Genomic DNA, 26,247 nt, shown 5'->3' on the forward strand with positions numbered 1-26,247 from the left:
CTCTTTTGCAGCACTTGTAGAGAAAACATCCCTGAGGAGGTTCTCACCACACATTAAAATTATGAAAATACATAGTTGGGATGAACCCCTCTATCCATGGGCCACATGGCAGGCGTATAGGCTGCCTCTATATTCCGTATACTCTTGCTTCTTGGAAACTGTAGAGAACCACATCTACTTACAAGCCTGGCATCAAAGAACAGAAAAATAGGGGCATACAGGCTCCCCAAACTGGAAGATACAGTAGGAGATAGATTGCCTAATCTTATGAAGGTCAATATCTTTTGCATCATGTAGATGGTAGACCTTATAGGTCCATGGATTTATCCTGTCTTATGTCAACAGGTCAGACTGGTGTAGTAGTGGTGGGAATGCCTTCTTGACACATCATAGGGCCCTTTATACTGACGTAGCATCTTTAACTACCATATCCTACCTACCTAACAGTATTGTTGCTGATCATATGCCCTTATGACCATAGCCTACCCATCCTTTAATGTCTAGCTGGACAATGCCCCATGTAACAAAGCAGGTGCCAGTACCAGTCACATTTAAGCCCTCATAATAAAGCTCCCATAAAAGTGTCAGCCCGATTGCCCCATATACATGCCAGTTAATACCTCCAGCCACTTGCCCCATAAAAGTTAAAGCCACATGCTCCATAACAGTGCCAGTCACATGCCCTATAGCAGTGCAGCCACAACCCCCTTCATTTACCTGCTTTGCCTCGACTCCTTAAACCCTGGTTGCTGCACAGGCAATAGAGTCCTTACACTTATCCTGGCATCTGGCAACCCCAGTCCTGCCAAGTGGGGCAGGGGTTAATCCTGTAAGCCCCTCCTTCCATACATTCATGTATATACTTTTTTATCCCTTTTTTTTAGGCTACATTCACGTCTGCATTAAGTTTTTCAGTTTTTCAGTTTTATCGTAAGAACAGCAGAACGAAAAAACTGTAGTGATGGAGCCATTGCATGGCGAACACTGGCGGCAGCTGACAGAACCTATTGACTTCAATGGGTATCGCTGAGATTCTGTCAGGGTCCGTCATTTCACTGGAAGAAATAGCGCAGCATGCTGCGCTATTTCTTCTGCCATACTTTACCACATCTGTGACAGAGGCTCCGGGTGGCTCCTAATCGTAAAGATGTACATAATACCAAAATTCTTCTCTTCATTGGAATATGTTCTCCTCCATCCATTTCCAGGGGGTTTCCTGGCTGGTCGGTAGTTGTCTGTAGGAAAAAAATTATATATATATTTATAATATAACTAATCATTCATTTTAATAGGGACTGGAGCATAGTAGAGAAAGTGCCCCCTGACTTCCTGGGGCATGGTTTCGTTAAATCTTTGCCTTGGCTTTCTTCTATCCCCTCTCTCTGCCCCCTACCCCCAGCATTGGGTCCTGAACTTCTCTGAACCTCCCCAATGGACAATATTGGTAGGTCCAGCCTGGCCACACATTGGTTTGTATGGTGTTGCCCACTCTTACTGGTCAGTGAATATTTAGACTTTCTTTCTTCCTTTAGTGTTCACACGTGTTTCGTAAGGTCCTGACCTGGAGAAATTAATTGCTTTGATATTACGGTTGAGAGTTTTGAATTGGGTTTAAGAAACCCCATTTTCATTCACCCTATTAGGGAATTCTGAGTTAATAGAGGGGGGTCCTCTATTTAGGAATCTCATGTCTTGGCCAGAGTAGAGAGCGGTTACAAAGAGTGTCTCTCGCTCTGGAGGACCTGTCCTGTCCTGCATTACACAGATAACCTATTAATTTGAATGGACAGTGTGTAATTCTTCATTTCCCCTGTGGCGGCGCTGCAGGGAAATTAAACACTCACTGCCAGATGTCCCCACAGATTACAGCTGATCGCTGGTGTCTCAGCAGAGGGACACTTTGTGATCAGCTTCTTGTCAAGGAACCCTTTTAACAAGAAGAGGTTACTGCTGCCTGGTCCCAGCCGAGCCTGCCTTGCTATTGTCCGAGTTGCCACAGGTACCCATTCTGGACTATAGACTCTGTACTATACCTGTTTGACCAGCTGCCATCCCGCTACGCGGTAAGGCCCAGTGGATCCACACCCTGCATCGTGACAATAGTTGTATTTACCATGACGTCTATTGTCTGCCTGCTGATGATCATCGCTCCGTCCCTGGCAAGCAGGTTTGCTATCCTCTGAAAGGAAACCATATTGTATTCTATGTATACCACCATTGTCCATATATAGGGGTAGGAGAGATTATTATAATATACTGTATGAGTTAAGATAATACCGGTATACTTCTCTTCATACATCAACGTCTTCCTCCATCCTTTTGGATAGGGCTTCCTGCAAGGTTGGTAATTGTCTGAAAGAAACAAGGACCAGGTCTCACCTTGTGTATTTTAACCTTATGGAATAAGAAATAAGAACATACTCTGTTAAGATTAAAGTCCTTCCTTGAGGAAAAGGGTTTTATGAAGCCAAGAGATGAAAATGTCCTTCCATTTGTCCCCCATTTCTTACTTAATGAATGTACATTAGCAAGAAGTAGGGGATAGTCAGACTACGTAGGGTTTGTTTGTAGTCTGAGACCATGGAAACACATAGTTCTGCATAGAGATTTTTTAAGAGTATGTTCATCTTTCTCCAATGGATCTAAAATAAAAAATGAAACAACTTTGTAAATAGTCTTAACTAAAAATCTGCTTTCGTTTTGTGTATATATCTCCTCTGCAGATCTAAGTGTGTCCATGGTTACAGACTACAAACAAACCATGTGTAGTCTGATCCTGCAGTCATACTCCTGTTCCCCACTTCCTGCAAATGTATGTTGGCAAGTAGTTGGCTACCAATGGATAAGAGTATGCAGCAGGATCAACCTACACAAGGTTTTTTTATAGTCTATAACCATGGAGACATACAAGACTACTAACAAAGTTGCAAAGTTTGCTGGTGCTGCTAGTTGGGCACTATGGCTGTCACCGCGATGTTGAGCACTGTGGCTGTCACCACGATGTTGAGCACTGTGGCTGTCACCGCGATGTTGAGCATTGTGGCTGTCACCGCGATGTTGAGCATTGTGGCTGTCACCGCGATGTTGAGCACTGTGGCTGTCACGTCTATGAGAGGCACTGTATCTGTCACTTCTATAGGGGCACTGTGGCTGTCACTGCAATGGCAGGCACTATGGTTGTTACTGTTATGGGGGCACTTTAGCTCTCACTGCCATGAGGAGGCTTGTGAATTCTATGGTGGGGCACTGTGGCTGTTTCTGTTATGGGGGCACTGTAGCTCTCACTGGCATGAAGAGGCATGTGACTTCTATGGTGGGGCACTGTGGCTGTTACTGTTATGGGGGCACTATAGCTCTCACTGCCATGAGGAGGCATGTGACTTCTATGGTGGGGCACTGTGGCTGTCACTGTTATATTTTAAATAACTTAAAGGCGATGTGGGCAAAACAGATGGTGCATGACGCGTGGATTCTGTTTTTGGTTGTATTTATATCCCTGCGTCATGCACCAGCTCCTCAGGCCAAGCACCGGGTACAACACAATTTATCAGTTTTACTCCATTAAGTTTTATTGCGGCCCTTGGAAGTACCAGTAACATCTAGAATCTACGTACCCTTTTTAATAATCACATACAAGTACGCTGACCTGCTGTAATGGGCTTCATACTGTTCATCTGTGTGTTAACTTTGTAGTATTTTTTAGATATAGAGTGTGATGCTGTTTTGCTGCCCTCTTGTGGCTAGAAGGACATTTGCTGCATTTTAAGATTAATTTACCAATATTTAGTTGTGCTGACATGTTGTTATGGGCTATATCAGGGGTCAGGAACCTTTTTGGCTAAGAGAGCCGTAAACGCCACATATTTTGAAATATAATTCCGCGAGAGCCGTACAATATGTTTAAAGGGCCATTGACAGATCAATCGCTCCAATGTTCACTTAGTACAGCAAGGAATGCTCCTCCCTGCTGTATAAAGCCACAACTGGACTGAAACAATGGTAATTAGCAGTAAAAAAATTAAATAAATAACTTACATTGTGAGCTTGCGATGCATGACATCAGTCCAGCAGTCTGGCTTCTTCTTTTTCCTGCGCATGACTGGAAGCTGGCATTCTTCCCACCTGATGTTGAGAGAATGCCAGCTTTGAGGCATTCGCAGAAGAAAGAAGCTGGAATGTTGGACATGTCACACAACGCATTGTCAGTTATGTCAATTATCTATTTTATTATTTTACAGCGAATTATTGTTTAGGTCCAGCGGTGGCTTAGTGCAGCAGAGAGGAACACTCCTTTGTGTACTAAGTGACCGCTGGAGCAATTGTATCTGTCAGTGGCCCTTTTAAAAGTGTTGGTCTTACAGAAAATGAACAAAAAAGAGAGGCTCAGACCCATAGGGAACTAAAGCATTTACTACTTAAAGTGGTACATACAAGCAGGCACACCCAGCGTAATAAATAATTGAACTTTATTAAATAGTCTCACTGTACATAAAGTGCACACATTGACTTGTATTTAATTTTAAAGAACAACAAATCTCCGAACTCTTTTTTTTATAACATAATAACGTTTTAATGCTGTTGCTAACCAACGACGAATAGAATACTTCCTACCGTTAACGTCCAAGGGAGACACAAGGGAGGAGGCAGATGCCGCTTCACTAGGGGACGCAGGTGCGTGCTTGCAGACGGCGCGGCTATGCAGGGAGTTATGGGAAATGTAGTCCATGCTCCCTGCCGCTCACCACTGCCGCCAATGCTTATCAGGCCATCAAAGAACTACCAATATCAGCGTGCACCGCGGCCTGATGGAGCGCGGTGCACGGGCTGATGGAGCACGGTGCATGCATCCTTCCCATAGACAGGTAGGAGCAGTGGCGGATTAAGAAGACCATGGGCCCTGGGCTGTTACCCAAACTTGGGCCCCCCTTCTCCACCACCACCCTGCCGCGCCGTAACTATTGCTAACACTACCTAAACACTAGTACACAAAGTAGGCACATTATGCACAAAGTACACACAGTACGCACATTATGCACAAAGTACGCACATTATGCACAAAGTACACACAGTACACAAAGTAGGCACATTATGCACAAAGTACGCACATTATGCACAAAGTACGCACAGTACACAAAGTACCACATTATGCACAAAGTACACAAAGTAGGCACATTATGCACAAAGTACGCACAGTACACAAAGTACCACATTATGCACAAAGTACGCAAATTATGCACAAAGTACGCACATTATGCACAAAGTACGCACATTATGCACAAAGTACACAAAGTAGGCACATTATGCACAAAGTACGCACATTATGCACAAAGTACACACAGTACACAAAGTAGGCACATTATGCACAAAGTACGCACATTATGCACAAAGTACGCACAGTACACAAAGTACCACATTATGCACAAAGTACACAAAGTAGGCACATTATGCACAAAGTACGCACAGTACACAAAGTACCACATTATGCACAAAGTACGCAAATTATGCACAAAGTACGCACATTATGCACAAAGTACGCACATTATGCACAAAGTACACAAAGTAGGCACATTATGCACAAAGTACGCACATTATGCACAAAGTACACACAGTACACAAAGTAGGCACATTATGCACAAAGTACGCACATTATGCACAAAGTACGCACAGTACACAAAGTACCACATTATGCACAAAGTACACAAAGTAGGCACATTATGCACAAAGTACGCACAGTACACAAAGTACCACATTATGCACAAAGTACGCAAATTATGCACAAAGTACGCACATTATGCACAAAGTACGCACATTATGCACAAAGTACACAAAGTAGGCACATTATGCACAAAGTACGCACATTATGCACAAAGTACACACAGTACACAAAGTAGGCACATTATGCACAAAGTACGCACATTATGCACAAAGTACGCACAGTACACAAAGTACCACATTATGCACAAAGTACACAAAGTAGGCACATTATGCACAAAGTACGCACAGTACACAAAGTACCACATTATGCACAAAGTACGCAAATTATGCACAAAGTACGCACATTATGCACAAAGTACGCACATTATGCACAAAGTACACAAAGTAGGCACATTATGCACAAAGTACGCACATTATGCACAAAGTACACACAGTACACAAAGTAGGCACATTATGCACAAAGTACGCACATTATGCACAAAGTACGCACAGTACACAAAGTACCACATTATGCACAAAGTACACAAAGTAGGCACATTATGCACAAAGTACGCACAGTACACAAAGTACCACATTATGCACAAAGTACGCAAATTATGCACAAAGTACGCACATTATGCACAAAGTACGCACATTATGCACAAAGTACACAAAGTAGGCACATTATGCACAAAGTACGCACATTATGCACAAAGTACACAAAGTACCACATTATGCACAAAGTACACAAAGTAGGCACATTATGCACAAAGTACGCACAGTACACAAAGTACCATATTATGCACAAAGTACGCACATTATGCACAAAGTAAGGACATTATGCACAAAGTACGCACATTATGCACAAAGTACACAAAGTATGCACATTATGCACAAAGTACGCACATTATGCACAAAGTACACAAAGTACGCACATTATGCACAAAGTAGGCACATTATGCACAAAGTACGCACATTATGCACAAAGTACACAAAGTACGCACATTATGCACAAAGTAAGGACATTATGCACAAAGTACGTACATTATGCACAAAGTACACAAAGTATGCACATTATGCACAAAGTACGCACATTATGCACAAAGTACGCACATTATGCACAAAGTACACAAAGTACGCACATTATGCACAAAGTAGGCACATTATGCACAAAGTACGCACATTATGCACAAAGTACACAAAGTACGCACATTATGCACAAAGTATGCACAGTACACAAAGTACCACATTATGCACAAAGTACGCACATTATGCACAAAGTAGGCACATTATGCACAAAGTACGCACATTATGCACAAAGTACGCACATTATGCACAAAGTACGCACATTATGCACAAAGTACGCACAGTACACAAAGTACCACATTATGCACAAAGTATGCACATTATGCACAAAGTACGCACAGTACACAAAGTACACACATTATGCACAAAGTATGCACATTATGCACAAAGTATGCACAGTACACAAAGTACCACATTATGCACAAAGTATGCACAGTACACAAAGTACCACATTATGCACAAAGTACGCACATTATGCACAAAGTACGCACAGTACACAAAGTACACACATTATGCACAAAGTACACAAAGTAGGCACATTATACACAAAGTATGCATAGTACACAAAGTACACACGAGTATGCACATTATACACTAAGTAGGCACATTATACACGAGTATGCACATTATACACAAAGTACACCTTGTAAACACATGAATATGGACATTAAACATACATGAATATGGACATTAAACATACATGAATATGGACATTAAACATACATGAATATGGACATTAAACACACATGAATATGGACATTAAACATACATGAATATGGACATTAAACACACATGAATATGGATATTAAACACACATGCACTTACCTTTTATGTCTTCACTGCAGCTCTTCTCCTGCTCACAGCACAGAGCCCGCCGACAGTCTCCCCTCCCCCATGTCCCGACAGCTAGCAGCAGAGATGTTTAGAGCAGGGAAGGGGGGCTGGAGGGGGAGCTTCTAAAGCAGCACAGACCACGGCTGCTAAGTAGAAGCAAAGCTCCCCTCGCCTGACAGGTGCGGTCCTGGCACCGGGGCTCCCTCCGGTGCTAGCGACGCCACTGGGCATGAGGGGGTTCGGGCGGTCATAGGCTCCTTGGGCCCCCTGGCAGTCTTGGGCCCCGGGCGACCGCCCGAAACGCCCTAATGATAATCCGCCACTGGGTAGGAGCCCTGTCTGCGAGCCAGATACGGCCATCAAAAGAGCCATATCTGGCTCGCGAGCCATAGGTTCCCGACCCCTGGGCTATATACTGTAACTGTGCATATTACTATATGTGTTTACGCCATAGTATATATATATATTCAGGTGAAAAAATCTTGCAGCACTCCAATAGGATGAATGAAAAAACTGTGATTTATTCAAGCCAACATACAGAGTATATAGTCAAATTATTTTTTGCTGCCCTCTTGTGGCTAGTTTCAGAAAGTACATGTGATGCATTTTAGGATTTAATTCTACATTTTTAGTTGGGTGCATTGTGTATATAGGGGCCATAATATAATGAAGCGATCTTTAACTTGACTTTTAACGCGATAAATACACAATGACAAGAAACTTTAACTTGATTTTTTGCAATGGCTTATGTGACACATTATCACACTGAAGCAAGTTATCAGAGTCAAGATAAGGATTACTACATCTGTACCTAATCTATTGTTTAAGGGGGGTGGGGGGTTGAACCCAGCTCTGAGCTTGCCACTTTTCTGCAGTACCAATTTATGTGTTTATAGAGCAAGTAAATAATGTCTTTGTATTTTAGTAACTTATTAGTCTCTTAACTGATTTGTAAAAATGTTGTAGGTTTTACTATAGTTCTATGCAGGGTGTAGCTATAGGTGGTGAAGAAGAAACAGTCACATCTGGGCTATGATGCATGAGAGGGCTCAAAGGTCCCTCTGTCATGTAAGAAAACACTAGTATTATAAATGGTACATGGTAAGGAGGTGTGGGACCCTATTACAGATTTATCATTGGGGTGCAGGAGCTTTAAAGGGACTGTGTCATCAGAAAATTACCTATTGTTTAAAGGAACAGTGTCATCACAAATTATTTTTTTTATATGTTAAAGATGTTAGTGCTTTATTAAAAACGTTTATATTTATTTGTGTGTTTGTGTTTTACTTTTTCTTATTTTTACACTTTTTCTTCCCTATGGGGGCTGCCATTTTTTGTTCCATTTCTGTATGTGTCGATTAACGACACATACAGACATGGAATACGGCAGCCACAGTCCCATAGGGACTGCGAACGGCTCCCGTCCCATTCACTTGTGTGTACGGCGTCTGTGTGGGAACTGCGCATGCGCCGCTCCCACACAGTCCAATTTGAAATTGGCGCCGTCCGGTGCCATTTTCCTGTGGACCGGAAGTCGCGGCCGGACAGTAATATTACTACTTCCGGTCGCGGCTTCCGGACTTGTGCACTTGGACCAGCGGCAGCAGACGGAGCGGACGGGCCGGAGGGAGCCGCGGCGGCAGGAGCAGGTAAGAGATTTTAATCTATGTTCGTGTTTGTGTGTGTTTACTACTGTATGTAAACCTACTACACTGTGTGTTAGCTCAAAAAATGGCGACACACAGTGTAGGAGGTTACACCGTTCAAACCCCTCGTTTATCCCGGCACTAGCCAGGATAAAGGAGGGGGGGGGATGCTGTGAGCTCACTAGAGCGAGGGCTTTTTACCCAATTTTGCAATGCTACAATTTTGGGAATAGCTCTATCTAGTGACCAGAAATGGGAAGTATTCTAAATTAGAATTAATTTATAATATTTCCTGACTCGTGAAAAAAATAAAAAAAATTTGAACAATGTTTAATCAACCAAACAATAAATGTTTAATTTAAAAAAAAAAACATGTTTTTCTGGCAACACATTCCCTTTAAATCAAGTTTTTATGTTAAACATAAGGCAGGATTACACTGACAGGTTACACCTATATATAGATAACACAGGATCCACCATTCCTAATAGACTGACCCTTCCTGTTCTCTCGGCAGTCATCTCATAATCATCACAGACAGGATTACACTGACAGGTTACACCTATATATAGATAACACAGGATCCACCATTCATAATAGACGGACCCTTCCTGTTCTAACAACTATATAGAGAGAGAGAGAGAAAAAGAGAGAAAGAGAGAGAGAAAACATGATCCACCATTCATAATAGACTGTCCCTTCCTGTTCTGTGGAGATCACTTCTCAGCAGTCATTATCATCACAGGCAGGATTACACTGACAGGTAACACCTATATATAGATAACGCAAGATCCACCATTCATAATATACTGCTCCTTCCTGTTCTGTAAAGATAATTTCTCAGCACTCATCTTATTATCATCACAGGCAGTATTACACTGACAGGTTACACCTATATATAAATAACACAGGAGCCACCATTCATAATAGACGTACCCTTCCTGTTCTAACACCTATATATATAGAGAGAGAGAGAAAGAGAGGGAAAGAGAGAGAAAGAGAGAGAGAACACATGATCCACCATTCATAATAGACTGGCCCTTCCTGTTCTGTGGAGATCACTTCTCAGCAGTCATTATCATCACAGGCAGGATTACACTGACAGGTAACACCTATATATAGATAACACAAGATCCACCATTCATAATATACTGCTCCTTCCTGTTCTTTAGAGATCATTTCTCAGCACTCATCTTATTATCATCACAGGCAGTATTACACTGACAGGTAACATCTAAATATAGATAAGACAGAATCCACCATTCATAATAGACTGACCCTTCCTTTTCTGTAGAGATCACTTCTCAGCAGTCATCTCATTATCATCACTGGCAGGATTACACTGACAGGTAACACTTATATATAGATAACACAGGATCCACCATTCATAATAGGTGATGGACACAGCTCCTCTCCTATCCCTTCCTGCACAATGACCTCTGAACAGGTCACAGAGCATGCCCACAACACTGTCCCAAGTCAATGGGTCAGCTCCAGACTATTGTTCCCTAAGGTCCATGTGGCTGCTGTAAAGCATATCTCTAAATGCTTTAACAGAGCTGAGTAGCAGCTCAGACAAGATGACCGCCTAATAACCATGTACAGAAAATAGAAAAACAAAATCTACAGTATGATAATAAAAATAAATTAGAAAAAAAGAATATGTATCAGTATCTGGTTTTAATTAGTAAAAAAAATTATTATATGAATTAATTGTTAAAATCTTATGTGTACAGCCTATTCTCAGCTGCTGCAAGACAAGACGTTTACTGCTCCTGCATATATTACAGCTGCTGTCCCTGCAGGGATATGACAGCACCAAAGAGCAGGACATTCCCCTCATACTAGAATTCACTGAAGTTGTGTCTTGTCTCACATATAATAATCTAGATAAGCTACATAACATAGAAAAAAGACATGTATAAATAATACATACCATAATGCATACCGTAATACATACCATAATAACCCTTGTCTGCTTGGTATTGGTCATAGTCTGTGTACCAGTATCTTTTTCTCCATCTTTGGCCATCTTTCTTATAACCACCTGAAATTATATTGTTTTCATAAGTAAACTGAGGAATATTAGTTGTAGAAATTATAAAAAATATATATAAAAAAGTAATAATGCAACAATATTAGAGGACAATTAGAAGGGGTCAAATACTTTCCGCTTGCAAAAAGGGATGGGGCGCAGGCTGCTTTGTCTCTGCATAGGAGGTAGTAACATTTTCTCTCTACTCCTCCTCCTCCTCTTCCACTGAAACAGAGTGAGAAGCTGCAGCTGCATCCCCCTCCTCTCCACAACTCCTTGTCTTCCATTGAAAGACTGAGGAAATTTGTAAAAATAGACTGAGATTTTGTAGGCATAGGGAACTACAGGCTGCTGGAAGGTAAAGAAGATGCATTGTCCCTAATAAGCAATAGTTTTTATTTTTTTAGTCTTTTTATTTTTATTTAGTCTTAATAAATGAATTGAATCCAATAGTTGTGTCATATGCAAAGTAATAATAAAATGAACTGTGTGCTATAGGTTAAGTATTATACATTAAACATATTTGTTGGTCGCCGCACAGCGCTCCAAATAGGAGATTAGGGACTGTGTCTGGACCATCAGCACCTATATTATTATTTGTTTATTCTCCTTTTTTTTTCTTTCGTACCTAATAAGGTATATTACAAAGCTTTATGTATTCATACTACTGATTGATACAAAAACCATCATCAAAAAAGGAAAGGTTCCAATGGGACAGAACCAACCACTTCATGTGACTGTCCTGTCATTATTCTACTAAGGATAGTATTAGTTTATAAATGGATCACACACCTCTATAATAGTGCTGGGACCCCTTCCAGTTGGCGGATCTCTCAGGTTTAGATGGCGGATCATCATGGGGTCCTGGTGGATTCTTGCCAGTGGTACTCTCACTTGTGCCTACAGGAGCTGTATGGTTCTCAGGGGGTTTCTGCCCTCCATGTCCTGTAAAGTTTTCGGGACTGAGAAGTCATACATCACAGATAATACTAGAGGTAATGTAAAATATACGCTAGAAATGCATCTCCTTCCCCCCATGTAATGATGAATAGTAACACTGTACCTTTCTCATACGGGGGTGCTAATGCTTTCTTTTCTCCAAGGTCAGGGGGTTTCTGTTTAGTATTGTCACCTCCTGCCAAGAAAAATTATTCCTGTAGTAGAAACCATGAATAATGTAGAACTTCATTGTTCCGTTCCGGGAGACAATTGGCACCCGATTGGACCCAATGACATTAATGGACTCCATTGGGTTTCCGTCGGGGGCGTTTGTGGTTTTACGTTCTCCACTGTTCATGCTCTTTGTGCCAGGTACGTGCTGTATTGGGCATTTGCTGTGCAGGTTCTTCTGTACCTCTTTAGAAAATAGAGCCGCACTTCCACATTGTCTCTGATTAAACAAGAGTCTCACAGGACAAGTGCATATAGAGGTGGGAAAAACACTCAACCACCCATATGAAAAATTAGAGATAAGGACTCTAACAATATATGATAAACCGGAGAAACAGAGTCCATATATATCAATGTGTGAAACAACTAAATATCTTTATTAAGAAACAAGAATAAAATACATAAAATAACATAGACAGAGAATCCAAAAATTGTCCTTAAATGGATCACAAAAGTGTACATTGAGTCACTGTATATATTGGAAAACACAGATAGTATGCACAGTTACTATGACTCAATGTAACTCCAACATGGGGTGCATTAACATAGTATGATTTGTATGAAAAACAGGCAAAGTGCCTAACTCTGAAAGGGTCTATAGTGACTGAAAAGTAGGTACTTATTGCCTAAAAAATGGCAAAAAAGTAAATCCAGAGTGTGCACTTACCCATGTATGGGAGGTGGAGTGTGACCCAGCGGTATAGGATAGCGCCCCGACGCGCGTTTCGCCCGTAGCTTTCTCAAGGGGTGCAGATGTTATACTGGTGCCCTGTTTATATGTGCATCGATAGAGTCATCTGATCTCCCCTCTGCCAATCAGGAGCCAATCTCAGCGGCGCCTGACTGTGACGGAACTTGGATATCGCCGTCGGACCTCAGTGACCCACTGCGCATGCGCGAATCCCGGGACGCGTCACCAGGGAAGCAGCGCAGGCGCAGAGAGCCATATTGAAAGCCCGACCGACGAACACCAAGTCCTACCTATTTCTTATAGGTCCCATCCAAGAGGCTAAAAAATGTGAGTGTATATTAACAAAGTTTTAGTTCTGTGGGATGCTCGACCTACTCTCAATGAGCGTAGTCATTTAGTCTCCATTATAAAATATAAAAATTGTTAACAGGTTAAATCCCTGTATATTAGCACCATCTAGTGGTTATATTTTGAAGTGGGCAATTTATGTGAAGGGAAATTAATAACTGACATATAAGTGTGTGATGTACCTTGGCCATGATGCTCAAAACATGAGGAACATGAAACAGTAGCACGGCCAGATTATAGGGTGATCCAAAAGGGCATTTTGCCAAGGAACCGCCATCACCTAGTGACCTTCACCACCCAGTCGCCTCCATCACTTACCAAATACTCCATCAGCCAGACATGATAGTTTCAAACAATGAGTAACCTAGGGAGGAAGACTTCAGTTGGTTGTAATTCAAGGTTATGGCGTGGCTACTGCTGAATGGCATGGCAGAAAGAAGAGGAGAAGTGGTCCTCCACCAAATTCTTTGCCACCAACCTTGATATAGCCCCGATGGTGAGGACTGACATAGTGATATTGCTGCTCCATCTGTATAAATGCAAGTTACAGTAGACTGTCTATACTCTAGATAGTCTATAAATTCTACCTCCAGGAGTCTCTTCTTCATGATGTTCTTTTTCTTCACAGGCGGAGATCTTAAATATGTCTCCTAAAATAGAAAGTTTTTCTGGATCAGCTTAGGACTGTTGGAATGATTTGCCCATGGAAGATTCCCAGATTCAGTATTGAGAGGCGTCGGGCACATTTGGCCTGTGACCTCTTTTCAAGACTTCCGTCCTTCGAGCTGAGTCGTAGCAGCAGCAGCTTTAGGATATTATTATTATAGTATAACAAAACTCTTAAAAATTCTTTGACAACTCATATTGACATGTCAGCAGTTTTGATCGGCGGGGGTCCAAGCACTGAAACCCCCACCGATCGCTAAAACTAAGAGGCTAAAACGATCCGGTGAGCACTGTGCCGCTTCGTTTCTGATCGGCTTTTCCTAGTTTTCCACTAATTTTAGTTACCCTTTAACACCAGTTACCAGCATCATTTTTAATAAATCCAAAGACCACCAGGAATAAGATTATTAACCCCTAAACTACCAGGGATATGATACTTTAGTATGATTATGTCATGTTGCATGGTGTAGTATGTAGTGTCCCCGTGACTGCCGAGCCTGGTTTTAAGCATCATGAGGCCCCATGATCTACTGACCCAGTAGGTAGATGTCCTTAGTGATTATATATGGCTGATGGTCTCTATAGTTTAGCTTCCTCTTAATCCAAGTATCTATATTACTACCTGCTGAACGACAAACTGCTATTATGGCTTTCTCCTCCGCTTCTTCCTCTTGGGTCTGAACTCTTTCTTCTGTTGTAACTGTAGAGTAATATAAAATATAATAACCAGCAGTATATACAGCTATGGGGTCATTGTAGTTAGATGTAGGGGATCTTTGGGGAGGTTGGATGGGCAGAGAAAAAGAGAGCAGTGGAAAATCGAATGAAGATCACTCGGAGACCAAGAAAATGGGGACAACAAGGAGAACACGGTGGAAGCCTAAATAGCCATGAACTTTTCATGTCCTGGACTCCCATGATACTAAAGGTGTTTGTGCTCGGCCCCATTCAATGTTTTGCCATGGGCCCCATGGTTACTTGTTACTTCCCTGGTGCTCCCTCATATACCTCTTGAAGAAGAGCTCCTTGACTTCTTGTCCCCCAATAGCTCTCCCATGTGTAGAAGTTCCCATAGCATAACACAGGGGCTCCTGGACATAGGAGGAGGGTATTTCTTGGATACTGCGTCGGACCGGGTTCCTTGGGCCCACCAGAGGATATGATTTTGAGGGCCCACCCTCCATCTATATAGAACATTTCTACTTTTTATTTCATCATAGTCCTTGTTGTTATCATTGTACACACCATCTATGAGTTCTGATAGGTTCATTGTGAATCAACTGATGAGAAATAGAGCCTAGTGGCAAGTGATTGCTCCAAAGTCACCTCTAAATGGGGTTGTCTTCTGCTGGACCTTTAGGCTATGTTCACACGGAGTATTTTGCAGAGTTTTTAACCGCGTCACAAAACTCGGCAAAAACGACCCGAGAACGCCTCCCATTGATTTCAATGGGAGGCGTCAGCGTCTTTTTCCCGCGAGCAGTAAAACTGCCTCGCGGGAAAAAGAAGCGACACGCCCTATCTTCGGGCGCTTCCGCCTCTGACCTCCCATTGACTTCAATGGGAGGCAGAGAAAGCGTATTTCGCGCTGTTTTATGCCCGCGGCGCTCAATGGCCGCGGGCGAAAAACGGCGCGAAAGTAGGCGTGCAGGGAGAGGAAAATCTGCCTCAAAGTTCCAAACGGAATTTTGAGGCAGATATTCCTCCTCCAAAATACTCCGTGTGAACATAGCCTTAAGGTCCGTTATTGTGTTAGAGCCTGGGCCCACCGGAGGATCCTCTGGTTCTCTGGTGGGCCAGTCCGATCCTGCTTGGATGATACATTAATAATCTTAATCACATTAATATACTATAATATTTAGCTTTCTCTCCTCCTTAATAGGTAGTAAAGGGGTTTTCTGAATTTTAAGACTTGTTTCCCCCGCCATTGGCCTCATATGCACTCATTTGAAAGTCTTTTGCCACTTTTTTGGAAGAATGTGTCACCTGACTGGGACAGCCAATCGTTGTTGCCTGCCTTAATGATGTCACCATCTATGACATAACACCGTGGCAGATATTGACCACTACAGTAAAGTCACGTGTTGCCACTATGGACAATATGTCCTATTGCCCCCTTCTATGCATGGAACAACAGGATAGACAGGAGACCTACTGTACGGAGTATTGGTATCGGGAATGTATTAAAAAGTTTTTAATTTACTATTTTAGGCCAGACATAACTTCGCAGAACATTGCTATCTAAAATGGGAAAAAAAAATTCCACAAACTAATCTTCTAAATTTACGGACAGTCGGCAACTATGTTGTCACCCAATGGTTTAAGTATAAGAAAATTTTTGAAATCATGATTTTTTTTTAATCATCAGATCAATTAAGGATGTATTTACTGTCATCCAGTTCTTCTTCTTCATCATCTTCATCCAGTAGGTATATTTTTATCGTCAGAGGCATTTGGTGTGTGACGTCACTCTGCACCTGAACGTCTGAGGCATAAAGAATAAGAAGATATTATCATACAATAGATGTCTCGTATAAATCTCTACAATCTACAGTAATGGTCACTTATGGCCGTACCCGAAACTACGTAGGTTTTATTTGAACCTTGATGACCTTAAAGTGGAAAATACTGAGGAACCTTAGATAGACTTGACCATGGACCCTTCAACTTTTCCTCTAAGCTCATCAGGACAGCAATGTTCGCCATATTGGCCTAGTTGTTGTTCCCTATATCTCCATATGGGCACAAAGGGCCATTAAAGACAGAGGTGACCGAATAACTTCCCATCCCCCCTGTTACCAATTGAGCACTCACAATAGGATCTCATCATACAAGCGCCCATGTCCTTGAATGACCCTGACCATGATTCTATCTTCTGAAGACCTCCTGTTGCGAAGAAATGAAAGCTCAGTTCTAAACCTGGTCTTGTGTGGGTCAAATATCACGTTGGGGTCAATTTTTGGACATTGTATAGGCCAGGTATGGAAATATTCGACAATTTTAACTCCTACAAGGAGGTTTTTTTTTAAAGGGGTTGTTCGGTTTCAGCAAATGAATGTTATTTTTTTGTTTAATTAATAGTTATACAATTTTCCAATACCCTTTCTGTATTAATTCCTCCCGGTTTTCAAGATCTCTGCTTGCTGTTACAGTAGGAACATTCATTGTTTACCTCCAGTGGATAAAATTCTGTCCATGCTCATGTGATGGACACACGGGTGCATGTCTCGTTACAGTTAGGCCCTGTTCACACAGGGTTTTTTTGCAGACAGAAAAAATCTGCATACAGAATTCCTTCAGGAATTTTGAGGCAGATTTTGACTTGCCGGCGCTTTTTCTTTTCTGAAGTTTTCGCTGTGTTTTTCGCAACGTTGTTTCGTCCGTGGACATTGATACTAATGCAGGGAGCGTGGGCATAAAATGCTGTGCAAAAACGTTCAGAAACGAGCACCGCTTTTTTTTCTGCCTCCTATTGATTTCAATAGGAGATCAGCGGCGGAACCGTGGCAAAAAAACATGCCTCTGCCTCCCATTGAAATGAATGGGGAGGGGTGGGGGGTTTACAGGCGTTTTTTGGCTCTGATTCCGACGTCAAAATCAGCGTAAAAAAACTCAGTGTGAACAGAGCCTTACAGTACGTGTAAGAGCTGTGTCTTCTAATGATCTCAGAACCTGTGTGATCATCACATGACCATGTAACGAGCCGTGCACCGTGCACTGGATACAAGCAATGGATGTTCCTACTGAATAACAGCAAGCAGAGATCTTGAAAACGGTGAAAAATTAATACAGAAAGTATAATGGAAAATTGTATAACTTTTAATTTTTACAAAAAATAAGATTCATTTGCTGAAACCGGACAAACTCTTTAATGTTGGGAATGTTTTACATGTAGGTTTCTAACAAATAGAATTTGCTGATTGTAGTTTTCTTTGAAATGACGTAGCTGAGCAGTCTCACAGGGTGCAATATCATCCCCTGCTGAACGGGGTCGCCACAGATGACCCGGCACCCAAGCAATGGCTGCAATGTATACGTCCGCTTAATAGAAAGGTTGGCTGTGTAGTGCATAGAGGCTTCTTTCTGAAACCTATCATCAGCTCACTTAGAAAGTGTCCTAACTCTTTGATGAATATGGAGCATGTACCTTGACTCTATATTTTGGAATATAAGTGCCCAACATTTTGATACTAGAAGCAATGGTCATCATCAAAAACTCCTTTGAGCTGAAATGGTTATCCGAAATTAGAAAAAAAAAAATCATTGACCTGCAATACCAGACACAGCCTATAGACAAGAGTGGCGCTGTTTTCAGAAATAAAAAATACAGACCCTTGTTTCTCAACCCTTTTAAACTACATGACCTCCTCATCTCTAAAAATAGAACTGACATAGTATTTCTATAAATGGCCAACCTATGCCCCCATATCCTTACCACTAGTCGGCGGTAAGAACAGCCCCTGTATATTTCTTGGCAATATATGATAAAAGCCACATGACTTTTTCTGGCAACCAGTTTGGCGTGTCTCCCAGTAGCACTAAAAAATAAACAAAAAGAAAAGAAAAAAAGTTAAAATGACTTCAAGAACGATAAACAAAATAATGTTAAGACCAAAGAATAACGGGGTCAATGAAATGCACCTACAAATATTAGCAAACCCCCCGCAGACTTTATATATCAATAAATGTATCATTTAGAAATAGTGAATTACGGATGCGCGCGAACAGCTCTGCTATGTGCTTGAAGTGTCCGATAAATGGTGTGATGCTTCTCCAGTCACATCCAAAGCTAAATACAGGATTCTGGTTACCTGAGAGCAGTGCATTATGGGAGCTCAGATGACAGTTATACAGTTGGAGCTAAGCTGCTGCGTCGCATGACGTACAACGTGCGGACAACTAACCAGGGTGAACAGACGGTGATTATTTGTACTATTCGTACCCATGGTGGAGAGACGGGCAGCAAGACCATTCGTTCTGTTGGGTCTGTAGAGAAGGGGGCCCTTTGTCCATGGGGTAATGGTTGGCTTACCTACGCTGGGGCCCCTCTTTTTCTAGGCCCCATGGCACCTGCCTTTGCCGTCTACATGATATGCCCCACATATGTTTGGGCTGCTCCTTAGTATCAGCAGACAGGGTCTCATGGTGGCAATTCTGGATATACACACTCCTACATATTGATGTATCCAGTATTTCCGATACCGGGCGCCAAGGAGAGGGTGATGAAGCCCTGCGCAGGTTGTCACCCCCTGATAGCAAATTTTATCGGACCAACATGGACAGGGCCCGCTTTCTCCAAGGGCCCCATAAGAGCCTCATGGTCTGCCTCTATGGTACGTTGCCTGTGTTCCCCTAATATATAGAACACTTATTTCCATAGTGACATGACAACAAGAATTAACATAACAGTATCATATAATACATATAATTACTTCAAACGAGGCCCCACCCATCAAAAAAAGGCCACAAATAAAAAATAAAAAAAATATTGTATATTTTTTTTATTTTCGTAACACAAATACATTTATTTTCATCCCTTTAGGTCAAACCTGTCTAAAAGTGGAGCTCCCCTTAAAATATTGAACAGGTATTGCTTGACTTGAATAACTCTATGTGTATAAATGATTGTTGGGTGACTACTCACGGGCGCGTTCTGCACATGTTGTTCTGCCATTGTGATGTAGCAGTCGTTGAGCGGAGCTGCATACATTTAGTGGGAACAGTTATAGATATATAGATATATAGATATTATAGGTATAGAAACTCAGAGGGTTCCAGAACGTGATCTGCTCCTTGTGGGTGGGTCCGACTTTGAGGGACGATGACATATTTGATGACATCATACACACTGATGATGAGAATGATGTAGATAATGGTCACCAGATCCCACTGATATCGACAGAATCCAACAACAATCTAATGTATATGGGGCAGAGATTTAAATTCATTTGTCTAAACTGGAGATAAGCGGATCCAGTGGTGTTTAGCTGCTTATCCAACTCTCGGTATCACTGGAGTTAAATAGGCAATTACCCCTTTGAGGTGCAAACGATCTGTTTTTAAATTAGTCTAAAATGAAATGCGCATTCTAGATGCAGACACAGTAGTAAATCGGCCTCAATAGTTTTTTTAAAATATTTTTGTACTACCTAATTTCCATCCTTCGTCTCCATTGGATGTTCCTGGTCAAACGAGTTTCTCAAAAAAGTTTTGGGATAATTTTTGATCTTCAGAAGAACTTTCTGAGTTAGTCAGTTAGGTGCACTATTACGCTTGATGAGCCCCTTTAGGTCCCACACATGAAAAAATTCCTTGGATAATTGAAAAAATATGAGAGGAATTTACCAAGAAAAAAAGTAGCGTAGAAATTTTCGGAATAGCCGCCCAAAACCTGCATCAAATCCATGTGAACGTGGCATAAGGTGACAATATAATATTAAATATTTGAAATTAACAGAATTTAATTTGAACCCCTTGCGGACTAGGCTCATTTTGGCCTGAGGACATGAATAATTTTCTAATTTTGCCTTTTTGCCTATATTTGTTTTTTGTTCGACCCAGCTTTATGAGGCCATGTTTTTTTTTTTGTGGGACGAGTTGTATTTTGACAGTACTGGCTTATACATAGTCAAGTCACATTATTATGAGCACCTTCTAATTTCGACGTCAGCAGCGCGTAGCCCATGAAGGCAGTGATGTGTCGTGGGCTGGCTTGGTGGGTGTATGAGGCGTGCGTTAGGCTGTCTGAACACGTATCACTCGTTGTTGCCATTGGTAAAAGGGGCGATTTATTAGATTTGAGGATGATTATTGACCTTCGGGCCAAGGGCGGCGGTATTTCTCACACAGCGCAGTTGGTGAACTGTTCGCGTGCTGCTGTGGTGACAGTGTATCGTGAGTGGACAAATGGCACCATTGGGAATAACCGACGTGGAAACTGCGGAGCACCACGTGCCATTGATGTGAGAGGTGAACTTCCGCTATGAAGGTGCGCGAGGACCAAACGACACGCTACAGTGAAGCAGCTCACCGGGAAAATCAACCAGGGGCGACCAGACGTGTGTCTAAAACATCAGTTCAGCAAACCTGACTGCGTATGGGGGTCCGAAGCCGGCGGACGGTCACTGCTCCTATGTAACAAAGGTGCATCGGAAAAAATGGCTTCAATTTGCACGGCAGTATCGGGATTGGACCACCGATGATTGGCAGAGGGTCATCTCCTCTGATGAGTCACGTTTTCTGCTTCATGGAACGGATGGACGTTGGCGCGTCAGGCAAGAAACATCAGAGAACAAACACCCGGCAACCATTGCTGGAAGAACACATGCCGGTGGCGGCAGCGTTATGGTCGGGGGATTATTTCCAGGCATCTCTGGGCCACTCATTCATGAGGAAGGCTCTGAACCGATTTGGGTGTGAATCCATCATTGCAGATCACGTCCACCCATACATGCGGTTTGTCTTCCCTGGGGCAGATGGAATCTTCCAGCAAGACAATGCGACATGTCACACGGCTAGAAATGTCCGACCGGAAGAGCCCGACCAAGACTTCCAAGTACTTCCCTGGCCCCTAATTCTCCAGACTTGAGCCTAATTTAGCATCTGTGGAACCACCTCGATCCTGTTCGCTCTATGGATCATCCCCCACGCACCCTCTTGCAAATGTGGGATGTTCTGCAATCAGCGAGGCTCCCGATACCGGAGACCACTGACCAGCACCTTATTGAGTCACCCCCAGCCTGTCCACTGCTGTCCGTGCTTCACACGCCGGTTACTATGGATATTAGCTGCTGCTCATAATAATGGGACTTGACAATGTGTATCTTTATGCCAGTAGATGATCCTGTCTTCTGATAGTACATCTAAGCATGCCCTAACAACAGGGCACAGTTGCCAAGCCCGTCCAATTGGCATGACGAGTATGACCATTATGATGCGGCTACTGCCTGCCGATCGTGTCTAGCATACACGTCATTAGTTGAAGTGCCTACCATGTAAAACATGACCGCTAATAATAGCGGGAGACTTACCTCCCTCATGATGTCCATATCCCTTAAAAAGGTTTTCGGGTTTTCAGATTAGGGACTCATGTTTGTCCCTGTTGCCGGCACAGTATACTTGAGTACATATATATTAAGAGGCGCCTAGAGAGACAGCACTGTATACAGAAGACTAACATTAATATAATATCAAATACAAGACCGGCGTTAGGGGCGCACCCCCCACCCAACCGTATGCTGATCAGCGCACCGCATGTAGGGGCTGTCTCAACCTTTCTGTGCCCCCCCCCACCACATCTCCTGCACTTTCTACCCCACGGCACAGCTACCAGAAGGAGGCATCAGCAGGTTCGGCTTTAGGTTTATATGGGCCCTTGGGCAATAGAGTCGCAGCGGGCACCCTTATATATCAGCTTCTTACACCGTCGCCAATTCAATGTTCACATGTGACATTTTCATTGTTGTTTTCAAATGTCAGAGATTGGAGATGAAAATTGGAAAATTTATGAGCCAATATCCGTGTATCAGGGAAGTGCCAGAGCCCACCCACCAATGTCAAAGACGCTCCGGGAGAGCCATGGATTTCCACAGCATATGTCTCCTCTGTAGTATCTTCTTTATAGTAGAAACTACACAGGACTTCACATAGTGGGCCCTGGCATCTGCCCGACCTTGCTGCGTGCTAATGCCGGCCCTGGCTGACCACCTCTCTGATGCCCTCAATACGCAATACTGCAAGCAGAGGGTCTCACATAGACAGTGCCAGCAGAATCATTCCTTTCAACCGTTCCATTTTTAGTGGGATGTCCTACATATGAGCATCAAAGTGGGTGGGGCTTATGCAAATTTGTTTTGGGGGTGTCCCAGATGGATTGGGGGCGGGTCTTAAAGGTGTCTCGCGAATGTGAATGCAAATGTTTAGAGATATGTCAGAATGCCTCCAATAAAAATACTACAATCAGAGTGCCACCTAACAAACAGTGCAGCAGAGTACTTCTTGTTCAATAAAATTCTGGCTTCCTCCAGTCGCCACTAGGGGGAGCCCACTGCATACATATTTAAACAGCTTCTTTGAAATCAATCTATAAATACATAGACAGGTAGTACCCCCTAGTGGCAGCTAACAGCAACATTTTGCAAGAGATTTGCCCATTCTGCTTAGAGTTCAGAAGATCTCCCCTGTTTCGAGAGATTCCTGGACAAGGGGTTTGTTCTAGTGGAATGAAATATGTGTTTTTGTGGAGTGATAGCCAATTGTTGGGCTATTAGTGGAAGTAATGCCCGTCCCTCTATCCCTGATTGCCATTTTAGACAATTTTTCTCAGCCCAATTAATACCATAATCCGGCATATAGTGCCAACATAATACTACCGCATATAGCCCATATAATGCCACCATATAGTACCCAAATAATATGCAGCATCCAAATAATACTCCCTAAAGAGCCCACATAATGCTGCCATAAATTTCCCACATTAATACTACAATTTAATTCCCACATAATACCAGCATACACTGCTAAATAATGCTGGGTAGGTTTTAGTTTGCTTCTGGGGTTTCTGTCCACAGGGCCCCCTATAAAAAGGGGTCCCTAGGCAATTGCCTAGTTTGTCAAACCCCTTGTGTTAAGGCAACATGAAAAACATAGACAGAAATAAATCTGTAATCTTTCCTTCTAAAACTTCAGATCAAAGATCAATCATGTTATGTTGTGATATATTAGTCATTCCTCTTTACAGCAAAAACCTTAAGTTTTATGAATGCCGATTATAAAGTGCAGTACAAAAGGTGGAAAGTCTTCAGATCTCAGTCTGACGCATTTCACACCCCTCTAGTGCTGAAGTCACAGACAGAATTTTACAGCATTAAGTCTGGTATTGTATATGACAACCAATTATCGAAAGTGGCCTAATTAGAAAATATATAGTAACATACAAAAATAATATATTTCTGCTGCCCCTGCAATAATAAAAAAATATTAACACTTAAATGGGTTATTCAGGCACGGACAACCGATGACCGATCCACAGGATAGGTCATCAATTTATGATCGGTGGGGGTCCGACACCCGGACCTCACACGATCAGCTGCTCCAGCTGCTTCTGGGTGCCGGATGTTATTCAGGGTATGCAGTATTCGGAGCAGGAAGCAGATGGCTCCGTACACTGTATAGTGACCGTGCTGCAGTACTGAAGCTCGGCTGATATTCTGTGACTGGAGCCATCTGCTTGCGGCATGGACATATATACTTATTTGCCGGGCGCCTCTGTATGAAATAGCACAGTCGACTACGCTATTCTATACAGTTGAGAAAAAGTGATGCCATTGTTTACCGTCCTGGCGTATGCCAAAAATACACACTTTGGTAAATAGGGCCCTTTGGATATGCTCAGCGTATCTGCTGGGAGCTTTCCTTGCGCATGCGTTTCAACTTTTTAACCCCTTAATCTCTTACACAGGACATGGTGAAGGGGCCAGTCTCGACACTTCTTTTCCGGTTTTGGGGGCACCCTCTATGCATTTAATACTTTTTCAGTCTCTCCCTTTGGTTTGTCTTTGCCGAGGCAGAAACATCAGCAGTGACCGCAGGCTGCACTTCGTACATTGAGAGCATTTGCTCTACCTAAATGCTTCAAAAGTATTATTATTCCCAGGCATAATGTACCGGTATATATTCATATACAGTATAAATAGAAATATGCCAGGACATTGTACATTAAAAAAAAAAAGATCAAAAGTAAAAGTCCCCTTATGGCACTAAAAAATAAGGCGAACAATTACCTAAACAGTAAATTAGTGGGTGTAGGCATGTAGAGTGGGATTGTGGGTATAAGCGCCGGGTGCCCCGTCCATCAGGGCTAATACTGGCCCCTTCGGTAATGACAGATGAGGCGCCCTGTGTCGCACAGGTCACACACCCGTCGGGCCAGCCCTGGTTGTCATCACATCACAGTGCTGTGTTGAAAGTCACTGAACCGTTCAGGACGAGTATTCGTGATTTTTTGCACCTATTGGCAATGGGTGAAGTGGCCAAATCTTATGGGATTAGAAAACACTGATCTTCATTTCATTGACTGGATCCTCTTTGGAGCAGATGTACTTTTGTGTCTTGGGTTTCACCAGATGAACACCTTTAATTTTAAGGTAATTACTGGGGTGATGTTCTGGGGGACTACTTAGGCCTACATGTTCACTGTTTGGTTATAACCTGGGCATGTATGAATATTGTGCAGTCAAGAACTTCCAGTGTTTCCCATAGCGACCTATCAGAGTTCAGCTTTTATTTTTTTTAAAGCAGTTTGGAAATGAAAGCAGTAATCTGATTGGTTGCTATGGGCAACACTTCCAGTTCTTGTCTGAAATAGTTTTACAAGCTGTATTCACACGGCACATGTGTATATAGAGCCATACACAATGCCCTCATCACATGGCAATGATTAAATGCGTATTCCAACCGTTAAAGGGTTATTACCATCTAAGACATTTATGGCATATCCACGGGATAGGCCACAAATGTCTGATAGATGCCGATCCCATGTCTGGGACCTGCATCTATCTCGGGAACTCCAATGGGAGTTATGGAAACTGCCGATTCCTCTTCCTTGGCTGTTTTTATATCTCCCATAGGAATTAGTGAGAGTACCCCTTTATATTTAACACCTATTAATGGGATACAGTAGGTGATAAATGTTAGATCGTGGAGGCTGAAGGGGCTTAAAAAACATTATAGCAACATGTCTCAGGTATAGGGGGTTAAAAAATGAGGAGGGCAGAGTGGGGGATGTTGTGTGGGGGATTTTGCAGCCTGGGGGTGCAGCAGTAGGGGGGACCCATTGCGTGGATCTTATATGATTTTTCACTTTTTATTGCACCAATTATGTATGGATGAACGAGTTCCTTGTAAACAAACCAGACAAAGATGGTAAATATTTTTGTATTTTATTTGTTCATTTGCCAATCATTGGATTGTATGGCAATATCCGAGTCCAGAGAAGTCGCTGTTCCCAGGATCACTGCACACGGTGGAGTTGGTATCCTTATGTAGTAGATGAGGAATCCTCGGATCATGGTGGAAATGA

At 42.5% G+C, this 26,247-nt stretch overlaps 1 protein-coding gene across 4 annotated transcripts in view; it reads right to left on the reverse strand.

Moving 5' to 3' along the window:
- Positions 1 to 25,254, reverse strand: part of LOC142664454 (uncharacterized) — a 32,746-nt gene extending 7,492 nt beyond the window's left edge. Inside the window, exons 1-11 of one of the 4 annotated variants that reach the window (XM_075843520.1) lie at positions 24,950 to 25,254; positions 18,604 to 18,706; positions 16,558 to 16,653; positions 14,791 to 14,868; positions 14,090 to 14,152; positions 12,357 to 12,428; positions 12,086 to 12,238; positions 11,219 to 11,305; positions 2,278 to 2,352; positions 2,114 to 2,179; positions 1,161 to 1,235 (exon numbers count right to left, since the gene is read on the reverse strand). In XM_075843520.1, coding sequence (XP_075699635.1) covers positions 1,161 to 1,235; positions 2,114 to 2,179; positions 2,278 to 2,352; positions 11,219 to 11,305; positions 12,086 to 12,238; positions 12,357 to 12,428; positions 14,090 to 14,152; positions 14,791 to 14,868; positions 16,558 to 16,621 — 733 coding nt within the window. In that variant the 5' untranslated portion in view covers positions 16,622 to 16,653; positions 18,604 to 18,706; positions 24,950 to 25,254. The other 3 variants (XM_075843517.1, XM_075843518.1, XM_075843519.1) reach the window with 3 other exon arrangements.
- Between the last annotated feature and the right edge of the window lie 993 nt (positions 25,255 to 26,247).

This window comes from Rhinoderma darwinii, chromosome 12 (genome assembly GCF_050947455.1).
Source record: "Rhinoderma darwinii isolate aRhiDar2 chromosome 12, aRhiDar2.hap1, whole genome shotgun sequence".
Classification (NCBI taxonomy): domain Eukaryota; kingdom Metazoa; phylum Chordata; class Amphibia; order Anura; family Rhinodermatidae; genus Rhinoderma; species Rhinoderma darwinii.